The 14,766-nt window shown below is 48.4% G+C and overlaps 1 protein-coding gene across 1 annotated transcript in view; it reads right to left on the bottom strand.

Annotated features, from left to right (window-relative positions):
• Window positions 1-14,766, bottom strand: part of LOC139408594 (ankyrin-1-like) — an 88,902-nt gene that overhangs the window by 26,149 nt on the left and 47,987 nt on the right. Inside the window, exons 2-22 of the mRNA XM_071152662.1 lie at window positions 13,050-13,151; window positions 7,331-7,429; window positions 6,681-6,779; window positions 6,448-6,546; window positions 5,823-6,008; window positions 5,202-5,300; window positions 4,972-5,070; window positions 4,773-4,871; window positions 4,283-4,480; window positions 3,911-4,009; window positions 3,614-3,712; window positions 3,228-3,326; window positions 2,785-2,982; window positions 2,444-2,542; window positions 2,065-2,163; window positions 1,713-1,910; window positions 1,332-1,430; window positions 911-1,009; window positions 573-671; window positions 276-368; window positions 56-128 (exon numbers count right to left, since the gene is read on the bottom strand). Of these exons, the coding sequence (XP_071008763.1) occupies window positions 56-128; window positions 276-368; window positions 573-671; window positions 911-1,009; window positions 1,332-1,430; window positions 1,713-1,910; window positions 2,065-2,163; window positions 2,444-2,542; window positions 2,785-2,982; window positions 3,228-3,326; window positions 3,614-3,712; window positions 3,911-4,009; window positions 4,283-4,480; window positions 4,773-4,871; window positions 4,972-5,070; window positions 5,202-5,300; window positions 5,823-6,008; window positions 6,448-6,546; window positions 6,681-6,779; window positions 7,331-7,429; window positions 13,050-13,151 (2,434 nt within the window). The remainder of the gene's footprint in view (window positions 1-55; window positions 129-275; window positions 369-572; window positions 672-910; window positions 1,010-1,331; window positions 1,431-1,712; window positions 1,911-2,064; window positions 2,164-2,443; window positions 2,543-2,784; window positions 2,983-3,227; window positions 3,327-3,613; window positions 3,713-3,910; window positions 4,010-4,282; window positions 4,481-4,772; window positions 4,872-4,971; window positions 5,071-5,201; window positions 5,301-5,822; window positions 6,009-6,447; window positions 6,547-6,680; window positions 6,780-7,330; window positions 7,430-13,049; window positions 13,152-14,766) is intronic.

The raw sequence follows: 14,766 nt of genomic DNA, 5'->3' as shown, positions 1-14,766 counted from the left end.
GACAGAAAGCCTTACGAGCTAAGAATAAACGTGTCTCGGGAGTGCACCAACCTACCCTCATCCTCTGAAACGTCCAATATCTCATCCACTGTCTCAGGGAAACTCATCCGATGTTTCTCTGTGGTGATCTGGGAAAAGTCAAGAGAAGGAGAGAGAAAGAGTGCTATCATCTGACATGCTCAAATACATCATTCCAGTTAAAATGTTATTGTACTGTAGGTCAGAGATTCACAGAATACACAAACCCACTAGTAACCATGTGAAGTGCTGCTCACCACGGAAACAGCCTCCTCTGTGACCAACTTCAGCACATCAATGACAGAGATGTAACCCAGACGCTTGGCGATGCCCAGAGGAGAAGTCCCATTCTAACACAGAGAACAGAGACAGACAGGAGACACACAGATCAGACACCAGAAGAAGCCTGTAGATGGAAGCATGATGGAAGGAGAGTAGAGGAAAGCAATGAGGGGATAATGTGAAGAAGTGAAGAAGAGAATATATAGTAAAAGCAGATATAGAGGAGAAGGGTGGAATGGAGGGATGAGGAAAACGAAGAAGGGTGTGTTTACAGTGGTGATGTCGTTGGGCTGGGCTCCGTGTTTGAGCAGCAGCGTAACGATGTCAGTATGACCCTGCTGGGCGGCCTGATGCAGGGGAGTGTAGCCCACCTAGAGAGGGGCGTGGAGAGGGGTAGCATAGAGAGAGAGAGAGAGAGAGAGAGAGAGAGACAGAGAGAGTTTGAGTGCTACAGTAAATGCAAGATTGCTGACATTGACAAGATGTTATTCAGTATAAATTCCATGTCCAATCTAATGTAATTGGAGTGAAGGCGGAAGTGACGTGAGGCAGGGCAGAGCCACACTAACAGGTGCCATGTGTAAGGAGGAGTGTAGCAGCAGCGTCTCACTCTGGTCTTGCTGTTCACATGAGCCTGCTGCTGCAGGAGGAACTTCACCATCTTGATGTTGCCATAGTGACAGGCCACGTGAAGCGCTGTGTAGCCCATCTGAAAGAGAGATGGAGAGCGAGAGAGGGAGGGAGAGAGAAAATAGTGAGAGTTGGCAGTGTTTCAATGGCCTCATTACTACCTCATTATAAACAGCTTGGTGGCTTTGTTGTACCAGTCCTAGCAGTAAAACATATTTGAGAGTGTGGATGCTGTATGAAAGTATTGGATATGACATGTCATCATAGTGTGTGGTACATTATACTGCTTATACTGAACCCCACTCTACTGAATGTAACAAAATGTTGCACTACATTATAAAACTGTTCTGTTTTTATACTCTTTTATGAGGTGTGTGGTTGATATCATATGTATGCCTTACCCGTGAGGCTGCGTAGACTGATGCCCCCTGTTTGACCAGGGTGTCTGCTATCCCTACGTGACCTTCCTGGGCCACCAGGTGCAGAGGGGTCAGTCCATTCTGATAGACACAGGGGGAACAGGAGGCTGTTGGTCAGTCTGTTCACTAACCAGCTCTGAGTCAGTCTGAGTCACAGTGGACCGTCAAATATGTACCACAGCATGCATGCTATACAAGAAGGTAATTACAGTAACCGGTTTGACACAGTGATGAAAACATCATGCTCACTTTATCTTACCATAGGTCTATCAAACCCTGTGTAACTTAGCTAGCTATCCCTGAAAGCTTGCCTCAAACCCTGCTGAGGTCAGAGATGAATTTTTCCTCTCTCTAGTCCAGTACCTTGTTCCCCAGGTTGACGTTAGCCTGTTTGGAGATGAGCAGGGCCACCATGTCCGGCTGGCCCTCCTGGGAGGCCAGGTGGAGGGGCGTGACCCCCTGGAGGGACTCAGCGTTGGCAGAGGCTCCGTACTGCAGCAGGCAGCCAGCCACCTCCACCTGGTTCTGCTTGGCTGCAATGTGCAGGGGAGTGTAGCCATTCTATAGACAGACACAGGGGTCAGCAGGGGTAATACACTGGATCATCAATGGGTGGGTCATATTATCATACTGTACAATGATCCTGAAAAGGGGGGGGGGGGGGATATACAGTGTAGTAATGCGTGTGGTGTGTGTGTTACATTGTTCCTCTTACCCGGGCAGTGCTGTGTGCGTTGCCTCCCTTGCTAACCAGCAGCTTGGCCACCTCCAGATTGTTGTGATGGACGGCCACATGTAAAGGAGTCAGGCCATTCTGCTTGGACACACATACACACACCTACTGTCACTAGCTATTGAAATCACAGAATATCAGCCTGCCTTTGTGGGTGCATAACGTTTCTAAAATGGCGGGACACAGTGATTCCTTTTGGGCTGTGATTAAAGACGGTCAGTGCTAAAAATGTAAGATTTATTTCTTACTTGGGTCACAGGAAAGGTCCATAAGCTTTAGGTGGGTCACAGCATTGAGAAGTATGCCTAACACTGATAAAAAGCACAGGATAGTCCATGCTGTGTTGCAGTGTTCTTCATACCTTTCCAGCCGCATTGGGGTTGGCTCCTCTCTCCAGCAGCAGCTCAACCACATCCACCTTGCCATACTTACAGGCCACATGGAGAGGAGTGAAGCCTTTCTGCTTGGACACACAAACACAGATTCAGCATGATCAGGAGAATTAAAAGAGGTCAGGTGTGAAGGGATTAGGATTGAGATTGAATGAGTTTGAGAGAGAAATGGGGTTAGAGAGAACGAGAGAGAGAGAAAGTGAGAGAGACATAGAGAGAGAAAGAGAGAGACAGAAAGACAGAGAGAGAGAGAGAAAGAGAGAGATACAAAGACAGAGACAGAGAAGAAGTCAGTAAATTAAAGGAGAACCTTTGTCATCTTGGTTTGTTGGGCCGCCCCGTCCAGGAGGATGCGGCTGGTGTGGGTGTGTCCCTCGCGGGCGGCGATGTGTAAGGGGGTGTGGCCAGCGGTGGTAGCAGAGTCGGGATTGGCCTTGTGCTCTAGGAGCAGCTTGACCAGCTCCTTATGTCCCATACGGGCCGCACAGTGGAGAGGTGTCTGGTCATCCTAGAGAGACAGGGATGGAGAGAAAGAGTGAGAGTGAGGAGAAACAGAGGTTGGAATGATAACTGTATTTAGCGAGCAGTAACAGTGAGGTATTTGTGCAGTGTATGGTGTTGTAGACTGTAGTTGAAGAACAGTGAATGTGTGAATGTGAATTCCAGCCAGGACAAAGTTTGTTGTAAAACATTATGACGTACATACAGTAGATGTGGGCAGTATGTATGGTTGCATGACATTGTGTACAGTACCTTAGCCTTGGCATCCACCTGTGCTGTGTTCTGCAACAGGAACAGAGCCACCTCACAGTGGCCTGCCCTGGATGCCATGTGGAGGGGCGTCTCCACTTTCTGTTACACAAACCCAGGTCAGAGGTCACATAGCCTGTCACAACCACTCTGCCATTAAACACATGACTATGCTATGTAATATCAATAACACACATAAAATATCACCTTATACACACAGAGAACAGGCCTTAGCCATCAAATTGTTATTAATGCATGGACCAGATACCAATCCATCTACCATAACCTTCGCTGGTATTCATTTCAACAAGTTACTACTAGTCAATCAGAGTGTGATGGAAATGTCCCCCCCGTGTCAGGAATAAAGGTTATAAACTGGGTTCTCTCACCACATTGGAGGCGTTGGGTGAAGCTCCTCTATGGAGCAGGTTCTTCACGATGTTCAGGTGCCCCATGAAGGCTGCTACATGAAGAGGAGTCAGACCAGACTAATGGGAGAGAGAAACAGGGGGCATATTAAGAGAGAGGAGAGTTAAGGTTTAATAACAATTCGTCACCATCACGCTTACATTTACACCTCCAGATATTTTGTAATGACAGAATTGACACCCAACAATAACAAAAAGTACAGCTTGTCCTGAGATCCACAACAAGTCCCATTGCTCTTCAAAAGAGTGTTATCTCACCTCTGTGACGGCCTCCAGGGAGGCAGAGTGTTTCAGCAGAAGGTCCATGGAGCGCATGTGGTTCTTCTTACAGGCAATGTGGAGGGGAGTAAACCCATTCTGAACACAATAGGAACACAGACCAAAAATGTAGCAAATTCAGCATAGGGTTGCGTTTAGTATGCACAAAATGGGAGAACACATTCAGAAATGGTACTGCCTGTACTCCAATAATGCTTATTCGTATCTCATAATGTTTTCTACTCTTTGTGCCTGCTGTACGCAACCCAGTTATAAAGGTTCAGTAAACCAGACCAATGGACATCTCCAGTACACCTCACACACTAAGCACCAGTATACAGAAATAGAAGGACACTTAGAAGAGCTGCTGACCAGTGCACGTGCGTTGGCCTTGGCCCCCTTGTCCAGCAGCACTTTGGCCATGCGGTGGTGACCACAGTGGGCCGCCACGTGTAGAGGGGTCAGGTGGTCCAGCGTGATGTCATCGATCTCAGCGTTGTACTGGAGGAGCTGCCTCACACAGTCCATGTGGTCTCCCTGGGCTGCCATGTGGATGGGGGACAGGCCATTCTGGAGGAGAGAGAGGGAGGATGTAAAACCGGGAAAGATATGAAAGGGAAACAAAGAGAAGAGCAGTGTAAGACCTTTGAGAGAAGAAAGCATCTATAAATTCATAATACTGAAATAAGTGACGCGTCAGCGTAGTTGGCAGAGGATCATTTGGCATTGGTTACTGCTAAAATTGCAAGTGAGTGTGATATCGTGCCAAAGTGGCCTTAAGGGTGTGATTTTGTGCCAAAGTGGCCATAAAGTATGGCCCTTTATTTTCTCTAGAGTGGGCCACGAGAGGCTTCTGGCTGACCTTGGTCTTGGCATGGATGGGAGCCCCCAGGTCCAGCAGGAGATCGATGATCCTGACATGACCGTTCCTGGCCGCACAGTGCAGAGGGGTCAGCTCATCCTAAATAGATGGAAGGAGCCAGGTAGGGTCCAAAAGTCAAATGGCAGAAAGAAGAGGAGGAGGAGGAAGAAGAGGAGGAGCAAGTGTAGGGTTACAGTACCTTGGTCATGGCGTCTATCTGGGCCCCTCTGTCCAGCAAAAGTCGAACCATGATCGCATTACCCCTCCTGGAGGCTATGTGTAGGGGGGTGATACCATTCTGGGAAAGGGGAAAGAACAATTTCTAAATCAATTTAATCAAAGACTCTCCTGTTAGGAAATGGGGTCTTTGAGGGACTATGTTATCAATGTCATAGTTAAGGCAGTAGCGGTGAGGGTTAATGGACTGACCTTGGGAGTAAAGTTGACATTGGCGCCTCTGTTTATTAGCAGTTGGGCCACACTCAGGTTCTCATAGTGAGCCGCAATGTGGAGAGGAGTGAAGCCAGTCTACAGATAGAAAAAGAAACAGAGAGACAGAGTGAGAAACAGAGAAAGAAAGAGAGAGAGAGAGATAAAAGAGATAGAGACAGAAAGAGAGAGAGACAGAGAGAGAGAGAGAAAGATAAAGAGACAGAAAAAGAGACAGCGAGAGATAAAGAGACAGAAACATATATATAGAGAGAGACACACAGAGACAGAGAGATAAAGAGACAGAAACATATATATAGAGAGAGAGACACACAGAGAGATTGTTTTATCTTATTTTCATAATCCATGTTTGCTGGCAGCTTTTTTGTTTATTCATGTAATCACTTTTGCTGCTATTGTTTTTCTCCAAGTCAACACAACAGTGTTATGACTGATTACTTCAGCTAACGACATCAGCATATTAAGGCTTAATGAGTCATCACAGTCACACGCACGCACGCACTCGCACTCACACTTGCGCACAGACACACACACACACATACACACACACACACACACACACACACACACACACACACACACACACACACAGAACAGTACCTTGCTGAGGACGTCAGGGTTAGGGTCGTTCTGCAGCAGCACTGCGGCAGTGCGTGTGTCGTCGTTGCGTGCAGCGATGTGCAGGGCAGGCAGACGGACCTTGCCCTTGGTGCCATAGTTGATGAGCAGGGCCACCATGTTCTCATGACCCTGCTGAAGAGCCACCGCCAGTGGCGTGAACCCATCCTGACAGACAGGGTGAGAGAGGGGAGGGAGCAGAAGGGAAAGAGGGAGGGGTGGCCGGGGTAAAAAGGGAGGAAGGGGGAGAGGGAAGGACAGAGGGAGAGGTATCGAGGCAGTAAAGTAAGAAGGGGTAAAGAGGAGGAGGGGAGGGAGAAGGTAAGCAAGGTCAACGAGAGACAGCAAGGGAGTAGGAGGAAAAGAGGGAGAGGGGGAAAGGGAGACAAGCCAAATGATAATGGAGGGGGTGAGAGACGGGTAAGTAGAGGGAGAGCAAGAGAGAGAGAAAGAAAATAAAGATAGTGGCAAATTTGAGACAATGTACATTGACATTACTGTAATAGAAAGATGCGAGAAAGTTAATGTAGCATTGTCTATTGGACTGAATCCAATACACATCTGAGAAACAACTAAATGTCTGTTTGCTCTGTGGGCTTTCACTCACCTCTGTTGGAAGGCTCTGATTGGCTCCGTTCTCTAGCAGAAACTTTACTACATCTAAGTGGTTCTCTTGTGCAGCCATGTATAGGGGACTGAAGCCTTTCTGTAAGGAAGAGGCACATTGGTGCATGGTTACCAGCAACACACACAAATATACATGCACACAAACACCCCCCCCCCCCCCCCCCCCCTTCCCAGGTAACAGTAATGTGCAGTATAATGTCCCGGATGACTCACCTGTGACTGGGAATTGACGTTGGCTCCATAGTTGACGAGCTCAGCCACCACTCTCTCCTGGCCTGCCAACGCAGCGATATGGAGGGCAGTGTTCCCTTTCTGGAGGTGACAGACACACATACACAAACACTGTTTCATTAAGGTTGTGAATGACTGGCATTAGTGCCACATTAAACAAGGCTGGAGTGGCATGACACAGGAACACAGGGAGCTATGTTGTGACATGGTTATGTATTCGCTCGTACACACACACACACACACACACACACACACACACACACACACACACACACACACACACACACACACACACACACAGGGAGCAGAGAGCAGCCTAATGACCAAAATCTCTAGTTAAAAAGCTTCATTAACGAAACACAGCTCAGAAATAATGAGTTATGACTTATTAGATAGATATGTGTTAGATTAAACTAGATATATGTTTACAGGCCAATCAAATGAGCGGAATAAGTCATAAGCATGTGTTTAAGCTTATAATACATGTGGTGGATCCTGTTTGTAAACATCCTGTTATATAGCTCGCTGGTGAATATCTCAATCAGAAGTCAGAGGTAGGTGCTATGCATCTGTTCTGTGGTACAGTATGTGAGTGGAGTCCTGGTAAGCAGTGAGCAGTGTGTGAGTAGTACCTTAGTTGTGGTCTCCAGGACAATGCCAGCGTGTAGTAGCCCCAGGACCATCTTGACGTGGCCTTCTTTAGAGGCCAGATGCAAACCGTTGAGCCCATTCTGCAGTGACAGCCGTGGAAATGAGCAGTAACCACACAGAACCATCAGAACAAATCGTCAACCTACAGAGCGAGCTCCAATCAAATCTGTCAGCCTACAGAGCGAGCTCCAATCAAATCTGTCAGCCATCTATAACATGGATTTCTGAGCAGTAGACATACAGTACTAAGAATAACAAGCAGAGAAACGCAAAACCCACAGTGGTTACAGAAGCAGCACGAAAATATTTCAGAACATTAACAACCTTAAGACTGTTTCAGTTGGGTCTCAAAGGAAGCAGAGAGCATGGATTTATTTCAGGCTTGTCTGGGTATACAGCTGCAGAATCAGACAGTCTAACAGTACAGTCTGTGCCTTTCTCTGCTCTGCCAGCCTGCAGTACCGTGACTGGCCACAGTTTGCAAAGCACACTGGTCCCTCTCTTGCCCTCAAACTGCAGTGTCACTCAATTCACGCAGATAACACCCTCACTGGGGAGACAAACACACATGCACGCATGCGCAAACGCACACACACGTAAACAAGTGTGTGAATCACCGATGTGTTTCTGTGAGCTGGCTGGAGTCTGCTGGATTGTAGATAGGGCAGGAGCAGGTTGGCAGGCTGACATGTACATTTTCTAGAACAGCAGCAGTAGCACCAACTTTTAGCATAGCTATATGCTCTACTTCAACTCCAATCCAAATTTTAACACATACAGTATACAAAACATAGAAAATGTGTATGTCTACATACACACCACATACCCACATACAGTGCATTCGTAAAGTATTCAGACCCCTTGACTTTTCCCACATTTTGTTATGTTACAGCGTTGTTCTAAAATGGATAGTTTTTTCCCACTCATCAATCTACACACAATACCCCATAATGACAAAGCAAAAACTGATATTTAGACATTATTGCAAATGTATTAAAAATTTAAAAACTAAATATCACATTTACATAAGAATTCAGACCCTTTACTCAGTACTTTGTCGAAGCACCTTTTGCAGTGATTACAGCTTTAAGTCTTCATGGGTATGACACTACAAGCTTGGCATACCTGTATTTGGGGAGTTCTCCCATTCTTCTCTGCAGATCCTCTCAAGCTATGTCAGGTTGGATGGGGAGTATTGCTGCACAGCTATTTTCAGGTCTCTCCAGAGATGTTATTGTAGATCGGGTTCATGTCCGGGCTCTGGCTGAGCCACTTAAGGACATACAGAGACTTGTCCCGAAGCCACTCCAGCGTTGTCTTGGCTGCGTGCTTATGGTCGTTGTCCTGTTGGTAAGTAAACCTTCGCCCCAGTCTGAGGTAGGCTTTCATCAAGGATCTCTTTGTATTTTGATCCGTTCATCTGTCCCTCAATCCTGACTGGTCTCCCAGTCCCTGCCGCTGAAAAAAAAGCATCCCCACAGCATGATGCTACCACCACCATGCTTCACTGTCGGGATGGTGCCAAGTTTCTTCCAGACGTGACGCTTGGCATTCAGGCCAAAGAGTTCAATCTTGGTCTCATCAGACCAGACAAGCTTGTTTCTCATGGTCTGAGAGTCCTTTAGGTGCCTTTTGGCAAATTCCAAGCGGGCCGTCACATGCTTTTTACTGAGGAGTGGCTTCCTTCTGGCCTCTCTACCATAAAGGCTTGATTGTTGGGGTGCTGCGGAGATGGCTGTCCTTCTGGAAGGTTCTCCCATCTCCACAGAGGAAGTCTGGAGCTCGGTCAGAGTGACTATCGGGTTCTTGGTCACCTCCCTGACCAAGGCCCTTCTCCGCCAATTGCTCTAGAAAGAGTATTGGTGGTTCCAAACTTCTTCCATTTATGAATGATGGAGGCTACGGTGTTCTTGGGGACCTTCAATGCTGCAGAAATGTTTTGGTACATTTCCCCAGATCGGTGCCTCGACACAATCCTGTCTTGGAGCTCTATGGACAATTCCTTCGATCTCATGGCTTGGTTTTTGCTCGGACATGCACTTTCAACTGGGACCTTATATAGACAGGTGTGTGCCTTCCCAAATTGTGTCCAATCAATTGAATTTACCACAGGTGGACTCCAATGAAGTTGTAGAAACGGTCACGATCGTCATAATGAGCTGACCAAGGCGCAGCGTGAGTATAGTTCCACATATTTTGAATCTCCGTGAAATAAACAAAACAATAAAGAAACAACGAAAGGTGAAGTCATGACGTGCACACAGGCAACTAAACACAAACAATATCCCACAAAACACAGGTGGGGAAATGGCTACCTAAAAATGATCTCCAATCAGAGGCAACGATAAACAGCTGCCTCTAATTGGGAACCATATTAGCACCAACATAGAAATAGACATACTAGAACAACCCCTAGTCACGCCCTGACCTACTACACCCCCCCCCCAAAGGTGCGGACTCTGTCTTCTACACTGAAGCCAAATAGGGAGGGTAGGGGGGGGGTGATTACTGTCGGTGGCGGCTCCGGTGCAGGTCGTAGCCCCTGCCCAGACCCCGGACCTGGCCATGGCGCCGGGCTGAACACCGTGCCTGGATTGGGCATCGGCGCAAAGGAGGGCTCCGGCCATGGAGCTGGACTGGACGCCGTGCCTGGACTGGGCACAGGCGCAGAGGAAGGCTCCTGCCCTGGAGCGGGACTGGACACCGTGCCTGGACTGGGTATCGGCGCAGAGGAGTGCTCCTGCCCTGGAGCGGGACTGGACGCCGTGCTTGGACTGGAAACCGGCGCAGAGGAAGGCTCCTGCCCTGGAGCGGGACTTGACACCGTGCCTGGACTGGGCATCGGCGCAGAGGAAAGCTCCGGCCATGGAGCGGGACTGGACGCCGTGCTTGGACTGGAAACCGGCGCAGAGGAAGGCTCCTGCCCTGGAGCGGGACTGGACACCGCGCTTGGACTGGAAACCGGCGCAGAGGAAGGCTCCTGCCCTGGACGCCGTGCTTGGACTGGAAACCGGCGCAGAGGAAGGCTCCCTCCCTGTAGCAGGACTGGACGCCTTGTCTGGAAGCTCCTGACCGTTGACCGTCGCTGGTGGTTCCGGACCGTTGACCGTCGCTGGAGGTTCCGGACCGTTGACCGTCGCTGGAGTTTCTGAACTGTTGACCATCGCTGGAGGTTCCGGACCGTTGACCGTCGCTGGAGGTTCCCGAACTGTTGCCCATCGCCGGAGGTTCCGGACTGTTGACCGTCGCCGGAGGTTCCGGACTGTGAACCGTCGCCGGAAGCTCTGGACTGTGAACCGTCGCCAGAAGCTCTGGACTGTGAACCGTCGCCAGAAGCTCTGGTCTGTGAACCGTCGCCGGAAGCACTGGACTGTGAACCGTCGCCGGAAGCTCTGGACTGTGAACCGTCGACGGAAGCTCTGGACTGGGAACCTTCGCCGGAAGCTCTGGACAGTGAACCGTCGCCGGAAACTCTGGACTGGGAACCATCGCCGGAAGCTCAGGGCGAGTGCGGGGAGCTGGCAAAGGACGTACCGGACTAGGGAGGCGCACTTGAGACCTGGTGGGTGGAGCCGGCACAGGTGGTACCGGACTGGTGACACGCACTTCAGGGAGAGTGCGGGGAGCTGGCACAGGACGTACCGGACTGGGGAGGCGCACTGGAGGCCTGGTGCGTGGAGCCGGCACAGGTTGCCCCGGACTGGTAACACACACTTCAGGGTGAGTGCGTGGAGCTGGCACAGGACGTATCAGACTGGGGAGGCGCACTGGAGGCCTGGTGCGTGGAGCCGGCACAGGTTGCACCGGACTGGTGACATGCACTTCAGGAAGGGTACGGAGAGCTGGCACAGGACTCACCAGACTGCTGACAGGCTCTTCAGGTCGGATGCCGTACAGAACACACCTACATAACATTTATCTCATCTCTCTCTCTCCCAACTTCTCCATCGCCTCCCTGACGGTCTCTGTCTCTGGCTCTTCCCAAGCTCCATGTGACCCCCCCCCCAGATTATAATCTTGGGGTTTCTTTGGCAGCGGACTAACGACATGCTCTTCAGCCCCCCTGCGCTGCAGCCTACTCCTTGCTAACCCCTCTCTCCGGTATCCTTCCTCACATTGTTCCATCGACTCCCAGGCGGGCTCGGGCACTCTCCTCGGCTCGACCGGCCACCCCTCGTGCCCCCCCCCCCCCCCCGCCGTGGTCCCCGGCGTCGTCGCTGTCCTTCCATGCTCCTTGGCGACTCCCGCCAAGGAAGGGTCTCGTGTCCTCCCATGATTTCCTCTCATGTCAAAAACACCTTCTCCTCCATGGCACGCTGCTTGGTCCTTGCGTGGTGGGATATTCTGTCACGATCATCGTAATGAGCGGACCAAGGAGTATAGTTCCACATATTTTTTATGTCCGTGAAACAAACAAAACAATGAAGAAACAACGAAACGTGAAGTCATGACGTGCACACAGGCAACTAAACACAAACAATATCCCACAAAACACAAGTGGAGAAATGGCTACCTAAATATGATCCCCAATCAGAGGCAACGATAAACAGCTGCCTCTAATTGGGAACCATATTAGCACCAACATAGAAATAGACACACTAGAACAGTCCCTAGTCACCTACTACACCATAGAAAACCAAGAGCTCTCTATGGTCAGGGCGTGACAGAAACATCAAGGATGATGAATGCACCTGAGCTCAATTTTGATTCTCATAGCAAAGGGTCTGAATACTTCTGTAAATCAGGTATCTGATTTTTATCTTTAATAAATTTGCAAAACATTTCTACTTTTTTTTTTGTTTTGTCATTATGGGGTTTTGTGTGTAGATTGATGAGGGGAATTAAAAAAAAAAGATTTTAGAATAAGGCTGTAACATAACAGAATGTGGAAACAGGGGTCTGAATACTTTCCGAAAGCATACACACATGCAGCAATGAATGAACACTAAAGCACACATCCTCATTTGTATGATAGCTCTACCTCTGATCCTAGCCTTAGCCAGTAGTGGTATTATTATAGTGGCAGTATTATCTGGTGTAGAGATTGTGGAATTAGTTTTATTGTCGGCTTGGTGCCATGGTTGTTTCTGTGAATGGTGCTGAGGGGTTGCAGTAGCAGGCTGCAGGCTGTCGGCTTACAGAGTGGGCGTGCATTCCCCAAGCTGCCCTAAGTGGTTATGTGTACAAACTGAACTCCCTTCCATTCACCAAAGTACTGATGAAAAATACATAACACATTCACTTCCACTTAAGCTAGCGTTCACTCACAAACATCTGTATGTTCAAAACAGAAACTAAAACTACATGCTTAGCTATTCTTTACATGTGATGTTATTTAAACATTGTGCTTCTCTCATGATGCAACAAGGTGCTATGGGACAGATTGAGGAGCGGGGAGGAGAAGAGAGATAGTCTGGATATATGGCTAATTATATATATTTCTTAATTAAGGTTGTGAATGTCTGGCATTAGTGCCACAGTAAACACGGCTGGAGTAGCATGACACAGGAACACAGGGGGCTATGTGGTGACATGGTTATACATGCGTGTGCGCACACACACACACACACACATCTATAATATCATCTTCATAAAGTCTGATTAAATAAATGTTTTACGAGACAACACATTAACTCTCTTGCCTAGAGACCCTGTGTACCAGACAGTGACCTTGGGCAGCTTGAGGAATCTCTGATGTACCTGATTGGATGTGTTGATGTCTATTCCATTCTTGATGTGGTCCAGAGCCTTGTCCAGGTTCCCTGAACGGGCCGCACGGAGGAAACTGGTGGCAGCATCCGCCTGGAGGGGAAGAGAACACAATCAGAGATAGACAATGACAAAGATAAAGATAGAGAGAGAGAGAAGATGTGAGAGACAGAAAATTAGTCTGGTTGTACATTCCAGGGCTAACACGAGGCAAAAGAGTTCACATTAAACCAATTCTATTTTCTGAAAAAATGAAAAACATAGGCATAACAGTATAACACCTGCTTGGTCATCCATGATCTACAATAGTAGGTCAGAGACATTCTTCAATATCAGTCTGTTCTTCGAAACGACTCAGTATTCTGCTGTCTGAGAGTCTAAAAATGGCTGACAATCCAAAAGTGGTGAGGCTGCCCCTCACTAGGAGTTTGGCAGCTATCCATAGCAGAGAACATGCTGTCTGACTTATAAAGCCGCTGTGAAAGTGATGTGTTCACCTCTGCCACCATGATCAGCCAGACAGGGAAATTCTAACATGGCTGCCTAATACTGTAGTCCAGAATACAGTCTCCGCCTTGAGGACAGGTATTATATAGATTCTATACAGTGCGCCTACTCACCTCCAGCCACACAGCAACAGAGGGTTTTACATGGAACCAAGAAAGGTTATCCTATGGGAACCCTTTTGGAACCCTTTTTTCTAAGAGTGTAGAAGACATTTTCCTCTGCTCTTTGCTTCTCTTTCCCACCCATTTCTCTCTACCACTCCCCTCTATCTCCTTCCTGTTTCTCCCTGCGACCCATCTCTCTACATCCCTTTATCTACCTTCTCTTCTTTTCCTTGTGGCCTTAACATTCTCTCTCTCTCTCTCTCTCTCTCTCTCTCTCTCTCTCTCTATCTCTCTCTCTCTCTCTTTCTCTCTCTCTCTCTCTCTCTCTCTCTCTCTCTCTCTCTATCGTGTGCAATCCCAGTGGGAGGGGGTGTAAGCTGCTCCTTTCTCCCACTCCCCCTCTCCTCGCTCTCTCTCTTCCTCAGTAATGTATGGATGATGGATCCAGGCTGAGGTCTTCCCAGCATAAAACTAACACTATGCAGTGTGTGTATTTTCATTCAGTCTCAGGTAATGTGTTAGATAAGCTGCTATTACCAAGATAAAATGTGTCCTCCCTCATACACACTTCATTTGTACAATTTAAAATCTATAAATATGGGGCCCCCCGGGTGGCGCAGTGGTTAAGGGCGCTGTACTGTAGCGCCAGCTGTGCCATCAGAGACTCTGGGTTCGCGCCAAGGCTCTGTCGTAACCGCCCGCGACCGGGAGGTCCGTGGGGCGATGCACAATTGGCCTAGCGTCGTCCGGGTTAGGGAGGGCTTAGCCGGTAGGGATGTCCTTGTCTCATCGCGCACCATCCTCGAGTAACATTTAAGACACCTTATAGAATGGACCAAAGAATTCTGAATGTTCTGGAGGCAACGAGCGGGTCCTAACTAGGTGTACCTAATAAACTGGCATATATTGGATTCACATCTGATATGCATGATCAGTTCCACCATTTTAAGGCTTTTTCTATTATCTCATGACCTACAGTAACTAAGGGGTAGCCTGAGAGTTAATATGATCTACAGTTGAAGATGGAAGTTTACATACACCTTAGCCAAATACATTTAAACTCAGTTTTTCACAGTTCCTGACATTAAATCCTAGTA

The sequence above is a fragment of the Oncorhynchus clarkii genome, chromosome 5 (assembly GCF_045791955.1).
Source record: "Oncorhynchus clarkii lewisi isolate Uvic-CL-2024 chromosome 5, UVic_Ocla_1.0, whole genome shotgun sequence".
In the NCBI taxonomy this organism is placed as follows: Eukaryota; Metazoa; Chordata; class Actinopteri; order Salmoniformes; family Salmonidae; genus Oncorhynchus; species Oncorhynchus clarkii.
This window is presented reverse-complemented; position numbering and strand designations above follow the sequence as displayed.